Genomic DNA, 16,400 nt, shown 5'->3' on the forward strand with positions numbered 1-16,400 from the left:
CTGGCAGAGATCACTTTGTGCAAATCATTAGCTTCCCAAGTACTGAGGGCTTTTCCGCAACTCTCGTAGGTGCGTCTGGAATCCACACGGGGCAGTACGGGGAGGAGCTGGCAGGCTTAAGACCCAGTACCTACACTCCGATTATCAGTTGTGTAATGTACAAAAAGATGGAGCCAGTAGTAAACCAGTGCATAGGAACACTGGCTACCAAACACAACAGCTTAGCACCATTAGTGCTGCTCCATGAGCCAATTTTATCCAGTTATTATGTGTAATACATCACCATGAAGTGATGTGATTAACTTGGCAGCCAATGTGCAGGTTTGCGACTTGGTAGAAATTTATGGAACTAACACTGGTAAACAAAAGGAGAACCATCAAAAAAACGTGTTTATTGACTGAATGATCTCTGTACTTTGGCTGAGACAGTAAAAGTAGAGAAACTTTGAAACTAAATTACTTTAAAGTTAATTTTATTAAAATGTGTATATTTTCATTACCGTTTAAAAAAAAAAGTACTGAATGTCTTTCTGTTTCTCTCCCCCCTCCAGAGCAGATACGGTGCTCCAGATCGAGGTGTAAGGCTCTACAGTTCCCTGCCCATGCGCCCAAACCCTGACGGCAAGAGACTGCCCTCTACTGGGGTAAGACTCATCTCTCCCAGCCTCCCCTCCACCCACACACCCAATGGTCTCACCCACACCTATATTTCACTTTTAAACCATAGAGCAAGCCTCTGAACTTCCCTTAGTTGCACAACAAGAGTACCTAGACATCAGATGAGAAAGACGTATCGAGTTTTTGCCGAGTCCTACAAGTATTGATAATATAAAAGAATCTGCATGAAAATAACTGAAATATGCAGTCAGCAATGTCTGGACTGAAATCACTTCCAGGAAACAACTTAACCGAACAATTAACAATTCCTCACACTTTATTCCTAACATAAACCTCTTCCTCATTCTTTGACTATGCGTTGCACCCTCCACCCCTGACTAATACCAAGCCTATAATTTTTCCCACACTCACTCTAATAGTGATAGTAAGAGTCTCCTATCCCCACCCCATTATTGACCAAAAAATAGCACCCATCCGGCATGGTGGTTGGTGTGGTATTTCTTTGGTAGCTTCTCAAAGTAGCGTAGGTTGTGCAAATGATCGGTCAACCAATCGACTCCTACTGCATTTGTTTTGACACAGAACGAAAGCCAAGTTGTGCCTTTCTGGAAATAATACTTCTACCTGTTTCACGTGAAAAAGAATAATCTGATTATGTATGAAAATTAAACATTTTTCCCTTTTTCTTTATATTTTGCTGTGTTTGGACATCAAAGTCTCATTCTTTCTGTTATTTTATTATACAAATGTTCATGGGCATGGTTGGGAAAACAAAACAAAAAAAAAAGATTACGTTTATTGAAGTTAAGTGATGGAACACCTCCAGTACTTTGACTTTGACAAAGTGCTGGAACAGTCAGTCTACTTTGTTTGTGAAACCATTCTTTCATTTTTTTAATAAAACATCTTTTTGCGGAAATCATAATTAGAATCTAGCTTGCCTTGCTTTAATGCATTTATGTAACAAAGGAGAGAAAATGAAAGAACAATAGAGCAAAAAGAGAGAATTTAATTTCATATGTCTCCCTTTTTCATGTTTCACTCCATGCAAGTGCTTTTTGAATTATCTCTTCACTGCTCCAGGGCTCAATGGGAGGAAAAGTGAGGGAGTGAGGGAGAGGAAGAGAAGAGACAGGCAGACAAAGCGAAAGCTGTGTAATATTGTTGGTGCGCACCTTTTTTAATTACAACAGAGATTGTATTGATGTCTCAGGCCACATGTCCTAAATCATTTATCAAGGGGGAGAGTGCTAACAAAGCATTTCTAAGAAACCCATCCTCTCCCAGGGCCCAGAATCATATGTTATCTAAAGTGAATATTGTTAATGCTTTTCAGTGGAGAGACCCACTTACAAATCATGGGAATGAGTTCCTTGTCAGGACATCCGTGAGGTGGTAAAGATATATATCCACCTTCATCTAATCCGCTGTTGTGCAAATTAAATTGCACCTAAATCTCGATGTGGAAGCTGTTTGTAAAATAAAGACGCTCAAAGTTATGGATAAATGTTCAGCAGTGGAAAGAAGATTTGTATGTTGTCTAGTTGTTGTGTTCAGATTACACGTGTGCAAATTAGAATAGAACAAAAAAAAACAACGCAAAAACCACAACACACATATACACACAGACATTATAAAAAGAGAAAATGTGTGCTATTTTTCTCCCCAACTCTCTCTTTCTTACTCACCTTTGGTTTTGTATGTCATTTCCTTTTGTCTGTTATTACCTGGGTACAGCGTCAGTACAGTAGCATACTGTAGCTACAGGCTGCATGGAGAGGAGGAGAATATAAACCACTTAACATGCAGGAGGAAACCAGACGTTTTTCCATTGCACTTATCAGGTGCTGCGGTGAGAGCAAGTGTAAAGGTGTAGTAGGTCCCTGCCCCCCCTCACCCCAGCTCCTTCCTCCCCTCTTACTTCCCTTGCACACCCCTTTTATTTTCCCCTGATCTTTATCTCTGTCCCCCACCACACCACCACTCACCACCCTCAGTTCAGTTAAAAGTGGGCTTGGCACTTCCTCCCCCCCCCCCCCCCCCCCCCCCCACCCAAAAAGAGAAAGAAAAAGCATACACACACACACACACACACACACACACACACACACACACATTCCTTACCACCACCACCACTTCTTTTCTCTCTGTCAAACTAACCTCCAACTCCTGCTCTTCACCTCTATGTTTCCTGTCAAGGTGCACTGCCCACCCCCCTCCCCTCCCTCCAACCACCAACTCTGCCCCCGCAACCTTTTCTTTTTCTTTTTAATTCTTTCAACATCTATTACAGCTCTAAGTGCGTATGGTTCATTTTTATAAAAGTGTTCAGTGTAGAGGGCGGGATCTGCGTTGCTCTGCGGTAATCTTCTCATACCCAGATGTAGATGTGAAATATAGACGCGAGCTTTTGTTGTATTAGTTGACTTAAATGGAATCTCACTAGTAAAACAAAATAAAACTGTATTGAAGTATTCTCAAATTTATACATAATCATCTGAAAATTTGATGAACATAGGCATCTAATCTAAACTCACTCAAGTCAACTAGGTTTGGGGATCTACGCCAGAGATTGATCCTGTTTTCTCCCTGGTGGCTGCTGAGCACCCATACTATAGCGAACAATGATTAAAAAAGCTATTGAGTGTCAAGTTGTGACATTGAACTGGCTGAAAACACTTTATCGAGTTCTAAGCCACCCTTCATTTCTTTATAATTTGCTATGAAACCCTGAAATAGGTGTAGAAATGTACCAGCATACATGGAAATACAGTAGACATACATACAGCAAGCACAGTACATGAGGGAAAAACAGAGCTTGAAGTATATTTGGTATGACTACTTCTGCTCTTCAACACAATCTGAACTCTCTTAGGCAAGCTTTCTTTTAATTTTTAAAGGAATAGTTCTCCAGTCTTCTTGAAGGACATTCGAAGCTCTTCTTTGGATGTTGGCTGTCATTTATTCCATTCTCTGACGTACTGCTTCAGTTAACTTGAGGTCTGGCATCTGGGAAGGCCAACCTATAACTGATACTGTTTCATTGTGTGCTTTTATATCCAGGTATGCCTTTACTGCACTGGCAGTGTGTTTGGGATTGTTGTCATACTTATAAAAAAGTCGTTGCCAATCAGACACTTTCCACATGGTGCTGCATGATGGATCAAAATCCTATATATATATATATATATATATATATATATATATATATATATATATATATATATATATATATATATATATATATATATATATATATATATATATATATATATATATATATATATATAGGATATATAGGACCCTCAAGCTCCCAGGCCTCTGGTAGAGGACCCGAGCTTGAAGGATAAATATATATATATATATATATATATATATATATATATATATATATATATATATATATATATATATATATATATATATATATATATGTATTTTTTTTAATCAAGTTTATTGAGTGTCCTGGGCCAAGGTAGGCAGCATTGACTGAGCATCAACCCAGGAGAAACCAGAACTCCCAGAGAAAACCTACCCAAGCACACAGAGGACATTTAAACTCTATACAAGTTTGAAGCCTGGATCCAGTTGCTGCTGGAGAAGCAAAGATAATCAATGAGCCACTGTGGCTAAAGCACTAAGTAATGTTACAGATTCAGAGAGGAATGTGGTCCTTTTGATTTTGTTCTGAAGCCATGATTATGGAAGCTGATGTATGGATGTGATAGAGAAAGAGTGAGGGTATTTACAGTCTTACAATATGCTGTAGGACTCAGTTGCTTACAGTGCAACTTACTGTTGCATAACTTAGCTAACAATGCAGTGACGTGGATGCCGATGTTACATTCTTAGTTTTAGGGAAATGTGTTAAGATCGTAGGTGCTGATGTTATCCTACTGTCCATCTTGCAAGTTGTACTTGATGTGTAGTGAAAATGCTGTTTTCTAGATTTTTGATGTTCACGTGTAAATGAAAATACAAGTTTGAATATCTATATTTCTCACTGAAATGTTGCATATCAGCGAGGTTAAAAAAAAATCCATTATACGTATTTTCTTCATCAAAAGACATTCGTGAATCTAATTCTTTTGAGTACACCCATGCATACTAGCTTTCAGGCTTCTATTGCGCTGCGTTTGTTGGCACATTGCTGTGAATCTTGGCGCATTACCACCACGTATAGATTACTGGGATTGTGTGAAACCATTGGCGGGAATGTGTATTGCATCAGCCGTATGCTTGTGGATGGGCTTGCATGTGTTTATGTGCACACATAAGAACTGATAAAAGGAGAACCCACTCACACAAATGTTCCTGCTATAGTGCCAATTGCAGTAACTTAAATTTGTGCAAATCAACTTATTCAACATTGTTTGAAAATGTTATAGATTTAAATACATGCCTTATATTTCTTGTACAACTGTTTGAATGGAACAAACTTTTGTGGGCCTGACCCATTGGCACATCACTCAAGCTTAAGAGGTAACCTTAAGTATGCTGAATGCATGATTGATCTAATTTAGCTCCAGTTCAAGTTTTATTTTCTATAATGGAACTAGAGTAATTGCATTTACTGAGAATGATACAATGAAATAATTAAAAATTGAGTGTTTAAAGTCATGCACAACGACTCTCAAATATGCTTCAGTGGAGGGTTGTTTAGCTCAGGTTGAATTAACATCAGTGTATCCTTTGCAGGGAGTCACACTGTTTGAGCTATCGTGTAGATGTTGTTATTGTTGTTGTTGTTTTAGCTCCTCTGCCTTGACAGTGATACATAGGGTGAAGGTTCAGAATCTGCTGCAACGCAAAGATGACAGGTTCGTTTCAGGACTCAGGACTTTGTTTTTTCACCACATCCCCCTTTCTCTCGCTCCCTCTCTCCTGCTCTCTTCCTTGCTTTGTGTCTCTCTGTGTCTTTTTCCAAGCTGATTTGGAGCCTTGCATAGTCAATTATGTAGAGAGTGAGAGAAGGAGTGGGGGCTCCAGCTTCCATATTTTGGTGTGTTATTAATATTGCATGAGCACTATTCTGTAGCGAATATCTAAGAGACTGCCTATTAAGGCAGCAGCAGGAGAAGAATGTGACAGACGTACGCACGCACACACACATATATGCACACACTGTACATACACAGACCGAAAGCCAGAGAGCAAGGGTGAATCAGTCAGGATCAGGCACAGGTTGTTATAATTAGTGTTTTCCTGATTTATTACGCTGGGATAATAAGAGTGACTCATTTTCCTGTTTAATAAGTCATGTTTGTTTATCTTGACATGGCTCGCATCACACTGTACAGTCAGTGTGTTTGATGTTAGTGAGAACTGAGTAATGTTCCACTGTAATTGTGCTTTGAATTGAATATTTTAACTAACCAACTGAATAAACAAACAAAACAGATGCAAAATAAGTGCCTGTTGTAAAACGTTTCCAAGATAATTGTTATATTGCCTATTGCAAAGCAGAAGTGGTCTGATGACAGGCTATTTATTTCCTGCTGCTGGGCGGGTATCAATGATGCACGGAGTAAGTGTCAACACTGACAGGCTGAGAAGATCCCTGGTGATGACTGAGAGGCTCAGCGTGGATACTTATTGCTTTTTGGGTGCTAAATGGCAGTGACACTGTGTGGTCTGTGAGAGACTTCTCATTTCATGCCACCAGAGACTGAAAAGTTAGGTAATATCATTTAATATGAGCACATTTAAACACAAATACAATATTTAGGAATTAGATCAGATTTTTTTTCTAAAACTTACACATTGGGTGATTAGTTCTAGTATTGACTTCTCAGGATCTATGATGTCACCTTCACTTGTCCAAAGCTAATAAAGATAGGTAAAAGATAAGCCGGAAATCTTTGGAAATTTGAGAAAACATGTAAAGTGTAATGCAACAGAACATAATGTATAGTCATACAAAATATTTGATTTCTCCCCTCACAGATATATTTCTTCCAAAAAAGTAAGATTATGTTATTAAATGTATGGCAGTCTGCAGAGACAGCAGTTCAATTAGTTCACTCGTCATTAAAGTATATTTTTTTGTGTATCAGAAATACTTTGCAAAGCTTAATATTGCTTTAAATTCATTATCCATGTTAATTGTTTTATCTGAGCATCTGTATTTGCCAAATCAGGTAGGCTACCATCAATCTCAATATCAAAAATAATAATTATCAAACTCATGGGACATGCAGACGTGCCACTCCTTCATAGCTTTTTCCTCTTGCAGTAGCAATGCAAGGTGCCCAGAAAGCCCGGCCCGGAGTCAACAAAGCCAGTTAGTCTAGTCTACAAACATCACGCTGGGCTTAATGTCGAACAAGTGCTTGGTGACCTTAGAGCACCAGCTGGAGTTTAAAGAAGTCTTTAAAAGGCCGATTCTCCACAGTAATATCATCGCCCATGCCTCAAAGAGTCAGGATTAAGGCCCACTTTGCCCCACGAAAATGTAACAAATGTGTGAAAACATCACAGCCGAAGCCAATGTGGGGAGAACGATGTAGAGAGTGGCAGCGGAGTTGGTGGTAGGGGGCTTACGAACGATACAAGAGGCAGAAAAGAAGGGAGAAAGTAAGGGAAACTCAACATCTTAACACTCGCCAATCCGCCTCCATGCCAGAGATATCAATGTAGTTGGCTTTCTCTGAAATTCAAATGGCAAGAGGAAAAAAAGTAGATGAAAAAGGGGGAAAAAAAGAAACCTCTGGCTTTGGAAAGGGGAGGGGACGGGGTGCTGAGAAAAAGACCTGTCATCTATGTATTAGTGCTCTGTAAATATTACATGAGCTCCACATTCACTCAGTTGTTTGGCATTACTTCCACTGGATGGGTATATTATTTTAGAAACCATGCCTTGTTTATGGAGAGGCATGACCTACTTCCAGACACTCCTCTCTTTCTCTCTCTTTGGTATTTTTTCTTCCCTTTCCTTCTTTCTCTCATTCCTTTTACCTCTCTCTCTCTCTCTCTCTCTCTCTTTCTCGCTCTCTCTTATTCACTTTCAATCTGCGAAATCTCAACTGGTTGTCCCTGCTGAACAATTACAAGGCAGAGAGACCCAAATGGAGATGTTTGTAGAAAACAACATGTGTATAATTAAGGTTTAATGAGCTCTTGTCAGGGTGGAATGTGCAATTAGATTGGTAATAGAAAATTCAGCCTAAATGCTAGTGGCAGAGGCTGGATGTGGAGTCAGCATGGCAGTGAATGAAAGAACAGTGAATTATTTTGAGCCCTATTGACAGAAGTAGATGGTACTGGATGCTGCATTTAGATTTAAATACATGGTGAGTTCCCAAATGCACAAAAACGTTGTGTTTTTTTCTCCCGATGGTGCTATATTGTGTGTGTTCTGTTTTTTTTTTTTTTAAATTACTGGGATCCGGCACACCGGGTTGTTTTTTTGTTTTTTGTTTTTTAAAATTCTTTAACAGCTACACTGTGCAGAATAAAGCAAGACAATAAACAGAATTTTAATTGAGAAAGTAATAAATGTGCTTGTGCATGATGTATAAAAGGGCAAGTAGGTTTCAATCAAAATATCTCTATTTCTTAACAAAAAGGCAGATTTGATATTTTGTCACAGTATACCAAGCAGTAAATTTTAATTGATTAGTTGATCATTAATTTATGTCTTCATCGGTTTTGATGTTCCACATTTAATAAAATCAGAGTTTTTAAATGTAAGGTATTCACAACAGGTCAAACATTCACGTTCAACTATTTTTAAGTTGCCAAATTCTAATAGTGTAAATAGTATCACATCTTTCATGTACAGGCTTTGTAGAAATCTAGGATTTACTTTGAAATGTGTCGTGATACGGTTATTGAAAACATTACCTTTCAGGTGAATGTAACAATAAAGCACCGGTTACTACAGATGGACCACATTAAAATCACTGCCTAACATTTCTTTCTAGGTCTATGCTTTTTCTGCTACACAGGATCACTATTTTATGGGCAAACATTTCTCCATGTTTAAATAAGGCAGTTGTGAGTAAAAGCAGGTATCTTTTTGCTCTCTTCCTCTTTTCTGACAGCCTTTCTCTTGACTTAGTGGAATTGTGGCTTGTTGGTCTGGTGGAGAAGATCCATGCACACACAAAAAAATTGTGTTTGGCTCTTTCTGAATTACTTGACTAGTCCCTGAAAGAGAGGGTCCTTTGTTGGCTTCCTCCGGGACTGCCCTTGAAAGGCTCCTATTGTGTGGTAAACACTATGATATAATGCAAGTGGATTTAATAGATTTAATGGAACAAGCAGATGTGGTTTTCAAGTCTTCATGTGATGAGTAGCTGTCTGTTTCAGGTGATCAGAACCACACCTGAAAGAAATGAAATAATATACGAACGATGTGGCATTCTAAAATCATGCAAAGCTCTGACTCTGTGTTAAATACTCGTGTGGAGACAAAAATCAACACAATTGATTTGTGCATGATTTAAGTGCGATTTGATATCTCATTTGCTATATTTCACTTGATCTTCCATATTATTGTGTTGTAAGTCAAGGTTAGGCAGAGTGGGGGCTGTTGAATGTCAGCGACGTGTTAGCTTTGTTTTCATTGTGTTAACAGGAGCACAATGGTACGATTGTCTGGCCATCTGAAACCATACACCTACCCAGAGCTTTCGGGGGTCAGAGGTGGGGGAGATGTGTGTGCCTTTAGTCCAGTGAACCATGCATTTTGAAAAAGCCAGAAACAGAAGAGTAATCCATCCAGCAAACCATCAAAAACATTCTGCTTCACTGTCCTGCACAGATACCAGATTTGCTCATCGTGAAAAATGTTCTCATCTTCCAGATACAAATTATGCCCCCCCCCCCCCCCCCCCCCCCCCCCATGTTGCTTTCTAATCAGTTATGCATTATTTTAAGATGTCATTTGAAAAGTGGCATGCTTCTTGAAGCCCCTCAACGTGATGGACAAGATCATAAAGCTGAGCAATAAACCTGAGATAAATGTTATATCTTAACACTGATAGAGGCAATTAAGTCCATCATAAGAGAGAGAGAGGGAACACTCTCCTCAGGAGACTCATTCACTTGCATGGTTTAACATGATCCCCAGCTAAATGCCTTATTTTATTTCTCCTCTCAGCTCACAGCTTACAGTCGAGCACAAATTGAGCTGATTTTTTTTTTCTTCTTCGCAGAATTTGGTTGTTCTGTCTGGTCTGCCCTTTTCTGTCTACCATCATGTCTCTCTCTCTGCCGCTCCCTTTGGCTCTCTCCTCCCCACTTCAATGTATTTGTCATGGTAATGTAAAAAATCTCAGCTGCTTCAATTCATTTCGTGCTCTTTCAGTCGAGAAAGAAGGGCAATTCTGTTTCTCCTCACTAGTTTCTGTGTTAAGGCTCTCAGGTAATGAAGACCACATTTCATCTGCATGCAGTTATATGACTGGGCGTGGCTGAGCAGGTCTGTTATGGGAAAATAAATATTATGAAAGGGCTAACTTCGTTATCTTTATCACACTGGGATCAATGTGTGTGTGATGGAACAGGAGACAGTGCACAAACACAAAGGCCAGTATGCAGAATGCATACATCCAGCTCTTAAAACATAATGCACCCACGCTCATGTCGTATGTGTGTGCGAACATACAAACCAGAGAAGCCCATATATGTAGCAGCAGAGATATCTACACGTGAACACATGCAGTGCAATACTGCTTTATATCACACCATCCCACTTATTTTCTGCACTTTGGTTATGTCTGTATGCCTGTGTGTGTGTGTGTGTGTGTGTGTGTGTGTGTGTGTGTGTGTGTGTGTGTGTGTGTGTGTGTGTGTGTGTGTGTGTGTGTGTGTGCGCGTTAATGTTTGTGTGTCTGTTTGCGTGTATATGTGCCTGCCAGTGAGTCATTGAATGCTCTAATGACCACAGTCCTGACACAGGTATTTTGACTGCTGCCTCTTTCCATCGGCACATTGACTGACATGCGATTAGTTACGCTGGTGTGGAAAACTAGGAAGGCTCATGCTGTAACCCTGAAAAAGACTGGGAGGAGGGTAAAGTCCTCTTCTCCACATCTCTGCTGTTTCATCTTTCTGTAAATTTAAAACATCTCTGGCTGCATTTAAGGGTTCTGTTATTTTGTACTCAGTACACACAGGAAAGCACGGCTGGGCTCACAGTAACCTTATGAGAAAACCATCGAGATCAATACAGGTTAGCAGGACAGTAGGAAAGAACGTTGTGTAGTTATATAGTAATAGTAGTTGGGATTTGCTATAAAACTGATCTCAAAATGCTTAGTGAGTTGACCATGTACCGATTGAACTTAAGGAATCCATTTAAATAAATGGATAAAAAAAAGCCCTGAGTCCAACATATTGAGGCTGTACAAATTTTAATTTTGGGTTAAAGAGAGCTTTCATATCTAAGCAGTACTCAGCACTGGCGAATACTTTTCAGCATAGTCCGACCAGTATTTTGGCAGCCCAGTGTTATTGCCCACTGTCAGCTATTTGCCAGTTATTGGTATCAGCTTTTTAAACACCTGATAAATGAAAAATAAATGTCTGTAAAGAACAGACAGGAGAAACACCCCTCATCTGTGTTACAAGTGTTGATATTGCCTAGAGGAACACTCTACAACTTTCATATTGACAACAAGTGTTTGGAACGCCACAAACACAACAACCACCTGATCAAAGCAGAGTCTGGGACAGTGTAAATGAATAAATAGATAACCACACATGACAAATGAGGTGCAAAACTGTTTCTGACATAAAGGACATAAATATCAGCCTATGTATCACATTTTTAAATCACCAAGTATCGGTATGAATATAGGTCTTAAAATCAGCCCTATATCTGTCGAGCTCTGTCGAGTTCTTATTTGTTCATTACTGATTTGATTTAGTTGAATTTTAGCATAAAACTTGTTGACCCTTTTTTAAGTTCTGTAAACATTAAAAATAATGTTTGTGACATAACCGTTGGGTACAAATGGTATGACAATGCAGTTGTTTTTAGACAGTGATTGTGGTGAAAAATACAAATATTTATTCTTGTCTATGAATTAGAATAATCTCAGTTCATACTCCTCCATCTGCTTCCCAGTGCTACATGAAAACGTGATGTTTTACTTCCATCCTCAATATAATCTATGCTTATCTAAACAAAAAACAGAAATATTTAAAGTACATTAATACAGATTTATATATCTACTATAAAATATAAAATTACTTGCTATGTATAAACCTGAAATATGACAGAGAACTGATACTGTGAAAGTTCATTATCCATTTGCATTCATTTCATCGAACATAACAAATAAAGGCAAATATGATTTATTCCTTACAGAAGATTACTGTATCTACTATCCATTAAAAAACAAATCCAGTGTTATTTAAAAGTTTAAAAAAATCCTAAATGTCATTTATCCCATATAAAAATTATTCAATGAATGGATGAAACTAGATTAAACTAAAGGTGTGAATCCATGTTTGAAGGCTTTGCAAAACTCAGTTTCTGATGTGCTGCGTTTCAGTCAACTGTTCTATAACCTCTGCAACTGTGGTGCACTTCCTGCATCAAACTGACATTGGTTTGGCTTTACGCAAACACAAAGTTATTTATAGCATCTCTCCCACTTTATTTTCTCCCTCCCATTCTCTCCCTCACTCTCTATTTGCATTTCTGCTATGCAAACAAGAAACTGGTGTCAGCTGCATCAGTTCTACAGGCCTAACTTGTCCCTTTTCTTTCTCAAGCCTCAATCTTTTTCAAAAATTTTCTCCTCTTCTGTCTCCCTGTAGCTTTCTACCTCTCCCACCTTCACCCTGTTTTTCCTCCTCCCTTCAACCTCTCTCTCTCTGTCTGTGTTTTCCTTTGCTCAATTGTTTTGCTGTAGATTTGACCGCTATGATTAATGACCTCGAAGCCACAGGAAAGCAAACACAGAGAGACACGACATGCATGCTGTTCTCTTACAAACCTCCCTTTTTCCTCATATATCCGCTACTTCTATGTTCACACATTATGACTTCTAGGGAAAACATCTTCGAATTAAGAGTCAGATTATACAAAGTCAAGATTTGGTATACTTTTCAACTTATTTTTCCTTTATTTTCATCCCTTATTTCCTGATTACTTTAGTAGATTAAATGTTTGCCAAAGGCCTTTATTATAATGAATTATGTGTTTTTTAGCATCATCTACTCTAAGGTCAGAGCCCTTGTCTGTCTTCTCTCTGTTTGAAATGAGGAAATTAATCTCAGTGGTCAGTTAAAGGTCTTGGAGGCTAGCAGTCAGAGGTCAGTGGTTAGAGATAAGCATCAAATTAGGCCTTCAGAGTCTTGGTCAAGTACACTTTTGTATCTTTATTTATTTCAGACATAATAAAACAAACAAAAAAACCAATATATACTCGTCTACATGTATTTTCATTTACGAATATGAATATATGTGTAGATATACACACACACACGTATTTGTACAGACAAACAAGAAAAATATAATAAAATAAAACACATTCGTCTAACATGAGATAACACTTCAGCTAGGTGCTTGGCTGAACGAAGCTCATTCAGAAAGATTAGAATTGAGTTTGGCCTTTAATAACACAAAAGAAAAGGTATGCAAGTGCAGCTGGTTAGCTTAGCGCAGCATAAAGACCAGACACAGTCTCATCTAAAAAAATAATTGCTGCTAAAACTTCTTGTCCTTACTTCTTTCTAAACAAATAAAATGTAATGAGATAATGTGTTAACTGGTAGGTTTTCTAACCCTTTTTTAAAGGTCTTTACTCAGATGAGCTGGTTCCTCAGCCAAGTGAATCTAATTGCCTGTTTTTTAAATTATTGTCATCAATTTGGTGTCGAGACAGGAGAATGGTATTGGTGGTTTCATCTATGTCTAGGCAAGAAAGGGGAGTAATTTCGTTTCACAAAAGGTAAAATCATTCCTTTTGACGTACTCCAGATTAGAGTGAGAGCATTAAATAAAAATCAGCACAGCATGACAACCGAGGTTTGTAAAAACTGTGTGTACAGTACACTCACCAGTTGTTAACCTCACAGTACCAGGAAATGATTATTTTTACCTTTTCCTCTGATTTTAGATGGTGTTTATTATTTTAACAGCTCTGCCCTTGGAGACTCCTCCCATTGTGTAGCAAGAGCACAGTTGCAGACCTCAGTTTGCTCCTTTGACATTTGATATAATTGTTTTGCACTTACCCTGTTTTGCTCATTGAGATCTGGTTTGCAGTTGTGAAAATAAACTATTCTAAGACACCTTGACATCTAGCACAATGTGAGTAGGACAGCATGTAAAATCATTCTCCAAGAGCAAGAACGTGATTGTATTTTCATTGCAGAATACAATGATTGTTCCTTCTGCAAACTAATAGTGCTATCAGGCAGAAATTATTGCACTAGAAGTAACAGTTCCATCAGAGGCTGAATGATAACATGGAAATGGAACTGGGGCTTCGAATTCAATAATGTTGCAAGGAATTGCCTTTGTACTTTGGTTTGTTTGTTGCCCTCAATGTGTTATGTATGAAGATGGAAATAAATGTTAATGAAAACTGTGCTGGAGTTGAATCTGAGTATAACTTAAATGGAAATATTGGAATGTTAAGGGAAAAAAATCCCAGAATTGATAAAAAAGAACAAGTGATTTGCATAAATTGGTCCCTGCAACACTTTGCATGTGGTGAAAAATTGCTACAATAAGACCCGGGTCCATTTTCAGTCACCATGCCAGAGCTTGAGAAACACCCTCCCACTCTGACTCACTGTAGGCACAAACCAGTCACGTTATTTGACCTTACAGTAGCAACAGTAATTCATCTCGGCCACTACTAGCTGTCTTGAGGTGTGTTTTGTTTTCTCATAAATGGTTGGTGCCAAATAGTGTCAGACAGAGAGGGAGGGAAGGCCTCTGGGAGAGTGTGAGCGAGCGTGCGTGTGTGTGAATGTGTGCGCATGTTTATATGCCCGTGTCTTTCGAGCTGCGGCCTCTGGCTGTGACCCCAGTGTTAATCACTGTACAGCCAGAACAACCACAGGCTTCTGTCGCCACTACTGCAGCTACAGCCCTTCTCCTCTCCTCCTTTATGTCAGTGTCATTCATGCTCCCTGTGCTTTTTTTAAATGTATCTCTCTAACCCCCCCCCCCCCCCCCCCCCCCCAAATACCTACAGTATGTTCCCTACTTGGCCTCCTACTTGCACAAGATTGCTATCCCCTTCCCCATTAGCTCCAGGATACACCCTTGTCGTTCTCATCGCCTCTCCATAACCTCAAACTGTCACCTTTTCTCTAGCCTATGCCTCCCCTTTAGGCTTCTTTAGCTTGGTATTTCTGAGCTATGAAATCGCTGGGCTGTCCTGTCCTGTCCTGATTTAACTAGCAAAGTGCAGAACAAGCTAAAGGCTGTTCTCTTTGTGTGTATCACTAAATAGGTGGCAGGGTTGGTAAAAATGTTGGCTTGGGATGTTTTTTGTCATGTTTTTCATGTTGTTTTTGGTTATTAGTGTATTACGTGACAGGCTGGTGTCATATCATAATTTGATAAATTTGATAATGTTTTGCTTTACATTTATGATTTTTTTATTTGCAAATATAACAAGCAATATAAACAAAGACGATCAGCAACTTGTGGGTCTGAAAAACTTGCAAGTATGCAGAAGTGCCAAAAAGTGTACTTCTTAAAATGTCCACTTGAGGCTGGTTCCCAAAGCAGGTCAGTCCCCACAGACTGAAACTGTGAAACTGGTTAAATAACAAGTTTAACGGCAGAGAACGTAGGTGACCTTGTTTGTGATGTCGGTGACTTTTAGACAGCTTTGAATGCAATGATCTGAATTTTTCCGACAGTGTGGTTAGTTGTGCAAACAGACTATACAAGTTTTGTTCCACATTCTCTTTTTGTATTTATATTAATTTGAATTAAGGGTGTGGTGGTTAACACTATCACCTGTTATCAAGTAAGTCCTGGGTTTGAATCCCCTGGCCGGCTGGGGCCTTTCTAGGTGAAGTTTACATGTTCTCCCACAGTCCAAAGACACGGATGTTAGATTCATTGGTGATTCTACATTGGACTTAGGTGTAAACGGTTGTTTGTGTCTCTGCTGGACTTGCAATTAATTAGCAGACCTGTGCATCTCACACATATATTCTAATGATGCAGCTTGGGTAGCACTCGAGTCTCTTGTCCTGACGTAGTGAATTCTGGTTCTAAAAAGCACATAGATGGCAGCGATCATAGTGCTAAAGCTGAAGCTTCAAAGTGGGGCTAAAAAACAATTGGTAATTTCATGGTATCTACATCTTTTTGTTTTTTAAATGTAATTCCATGTGAAAAACTTGTCTCATCTTAACAGAGTGATCTTAACAGAAATATTTTTTAATGCTTGTCTTTGTTAACATTTAAACTAGAAACTCCTGTACTTGTTCAAGCAGACGTTCTAGCACAGTAGATCAGTTTCTTGATTAATACTACGTAATAGCTGACTTACAAAGGTTATTTACTGCCATCAGTGCTGCCTTTGATTAACCTTTCATGCTTACAAATCAGCACCTACAGAGCCTCAGAGGCTTGCAAAACAATATACTAATAATGGCAGTACTAGCAGGCTAATGTTGAGAAAGACATAGATGACTGATGTTGCACTAAATGCAAATGTTAATTTAACACAAATCAACATTTGTTAATTTGCATTAAATACATGCAGTAGTTGACGATGGCAATGTCATTAAGTAAAAAAATAATCTAATGATGGTGGTGGAGCAAAACTCCCCAGAGGGACAATCCC

General features: G+C 38.8%; 1 protein-coding gene across 5 annotated transcripts in view; it reads left to right on the top strand.

The window, feature by feature from the left end:
- tox2 (TOX high mobility group box family member 2) overlaps positions 1-16,400 on the top strand; it is a 105,028-nt gene that overhangs the window by 46,087 nt on the left and 42,541 nt on the right. For all 5 annotated transcript variants that reach the window (XM_080301598.1, XM_026166865.2, XM_080301596.1 and 2 more), the window contains exon 2: positions 552-644. In XM_080301598.1, the coding sequence (XP_080157724.1) occupies positions 603-644 (42 nt within the window). In that variant the 5' untranslated portion in view covers positions 552-602. The remainder of the gene's footprint in view (positions 1-551; positions 645-16,400) is intronic.

Source organism: Astatotilapia calliptera, chromosome 5 (genome assembly GCF_964374335.1).
Source record: "Astatotilapia calliptera chromosome 5, fAstCal68.1, whole genome shotgun sequence".
Lineage (NCBI taxonomy): Eukaryota > Metazoa > Chordata > Actinopteri > Cichliformes > Cichlidae > Astatotilapia > Astatotilapia calliptera.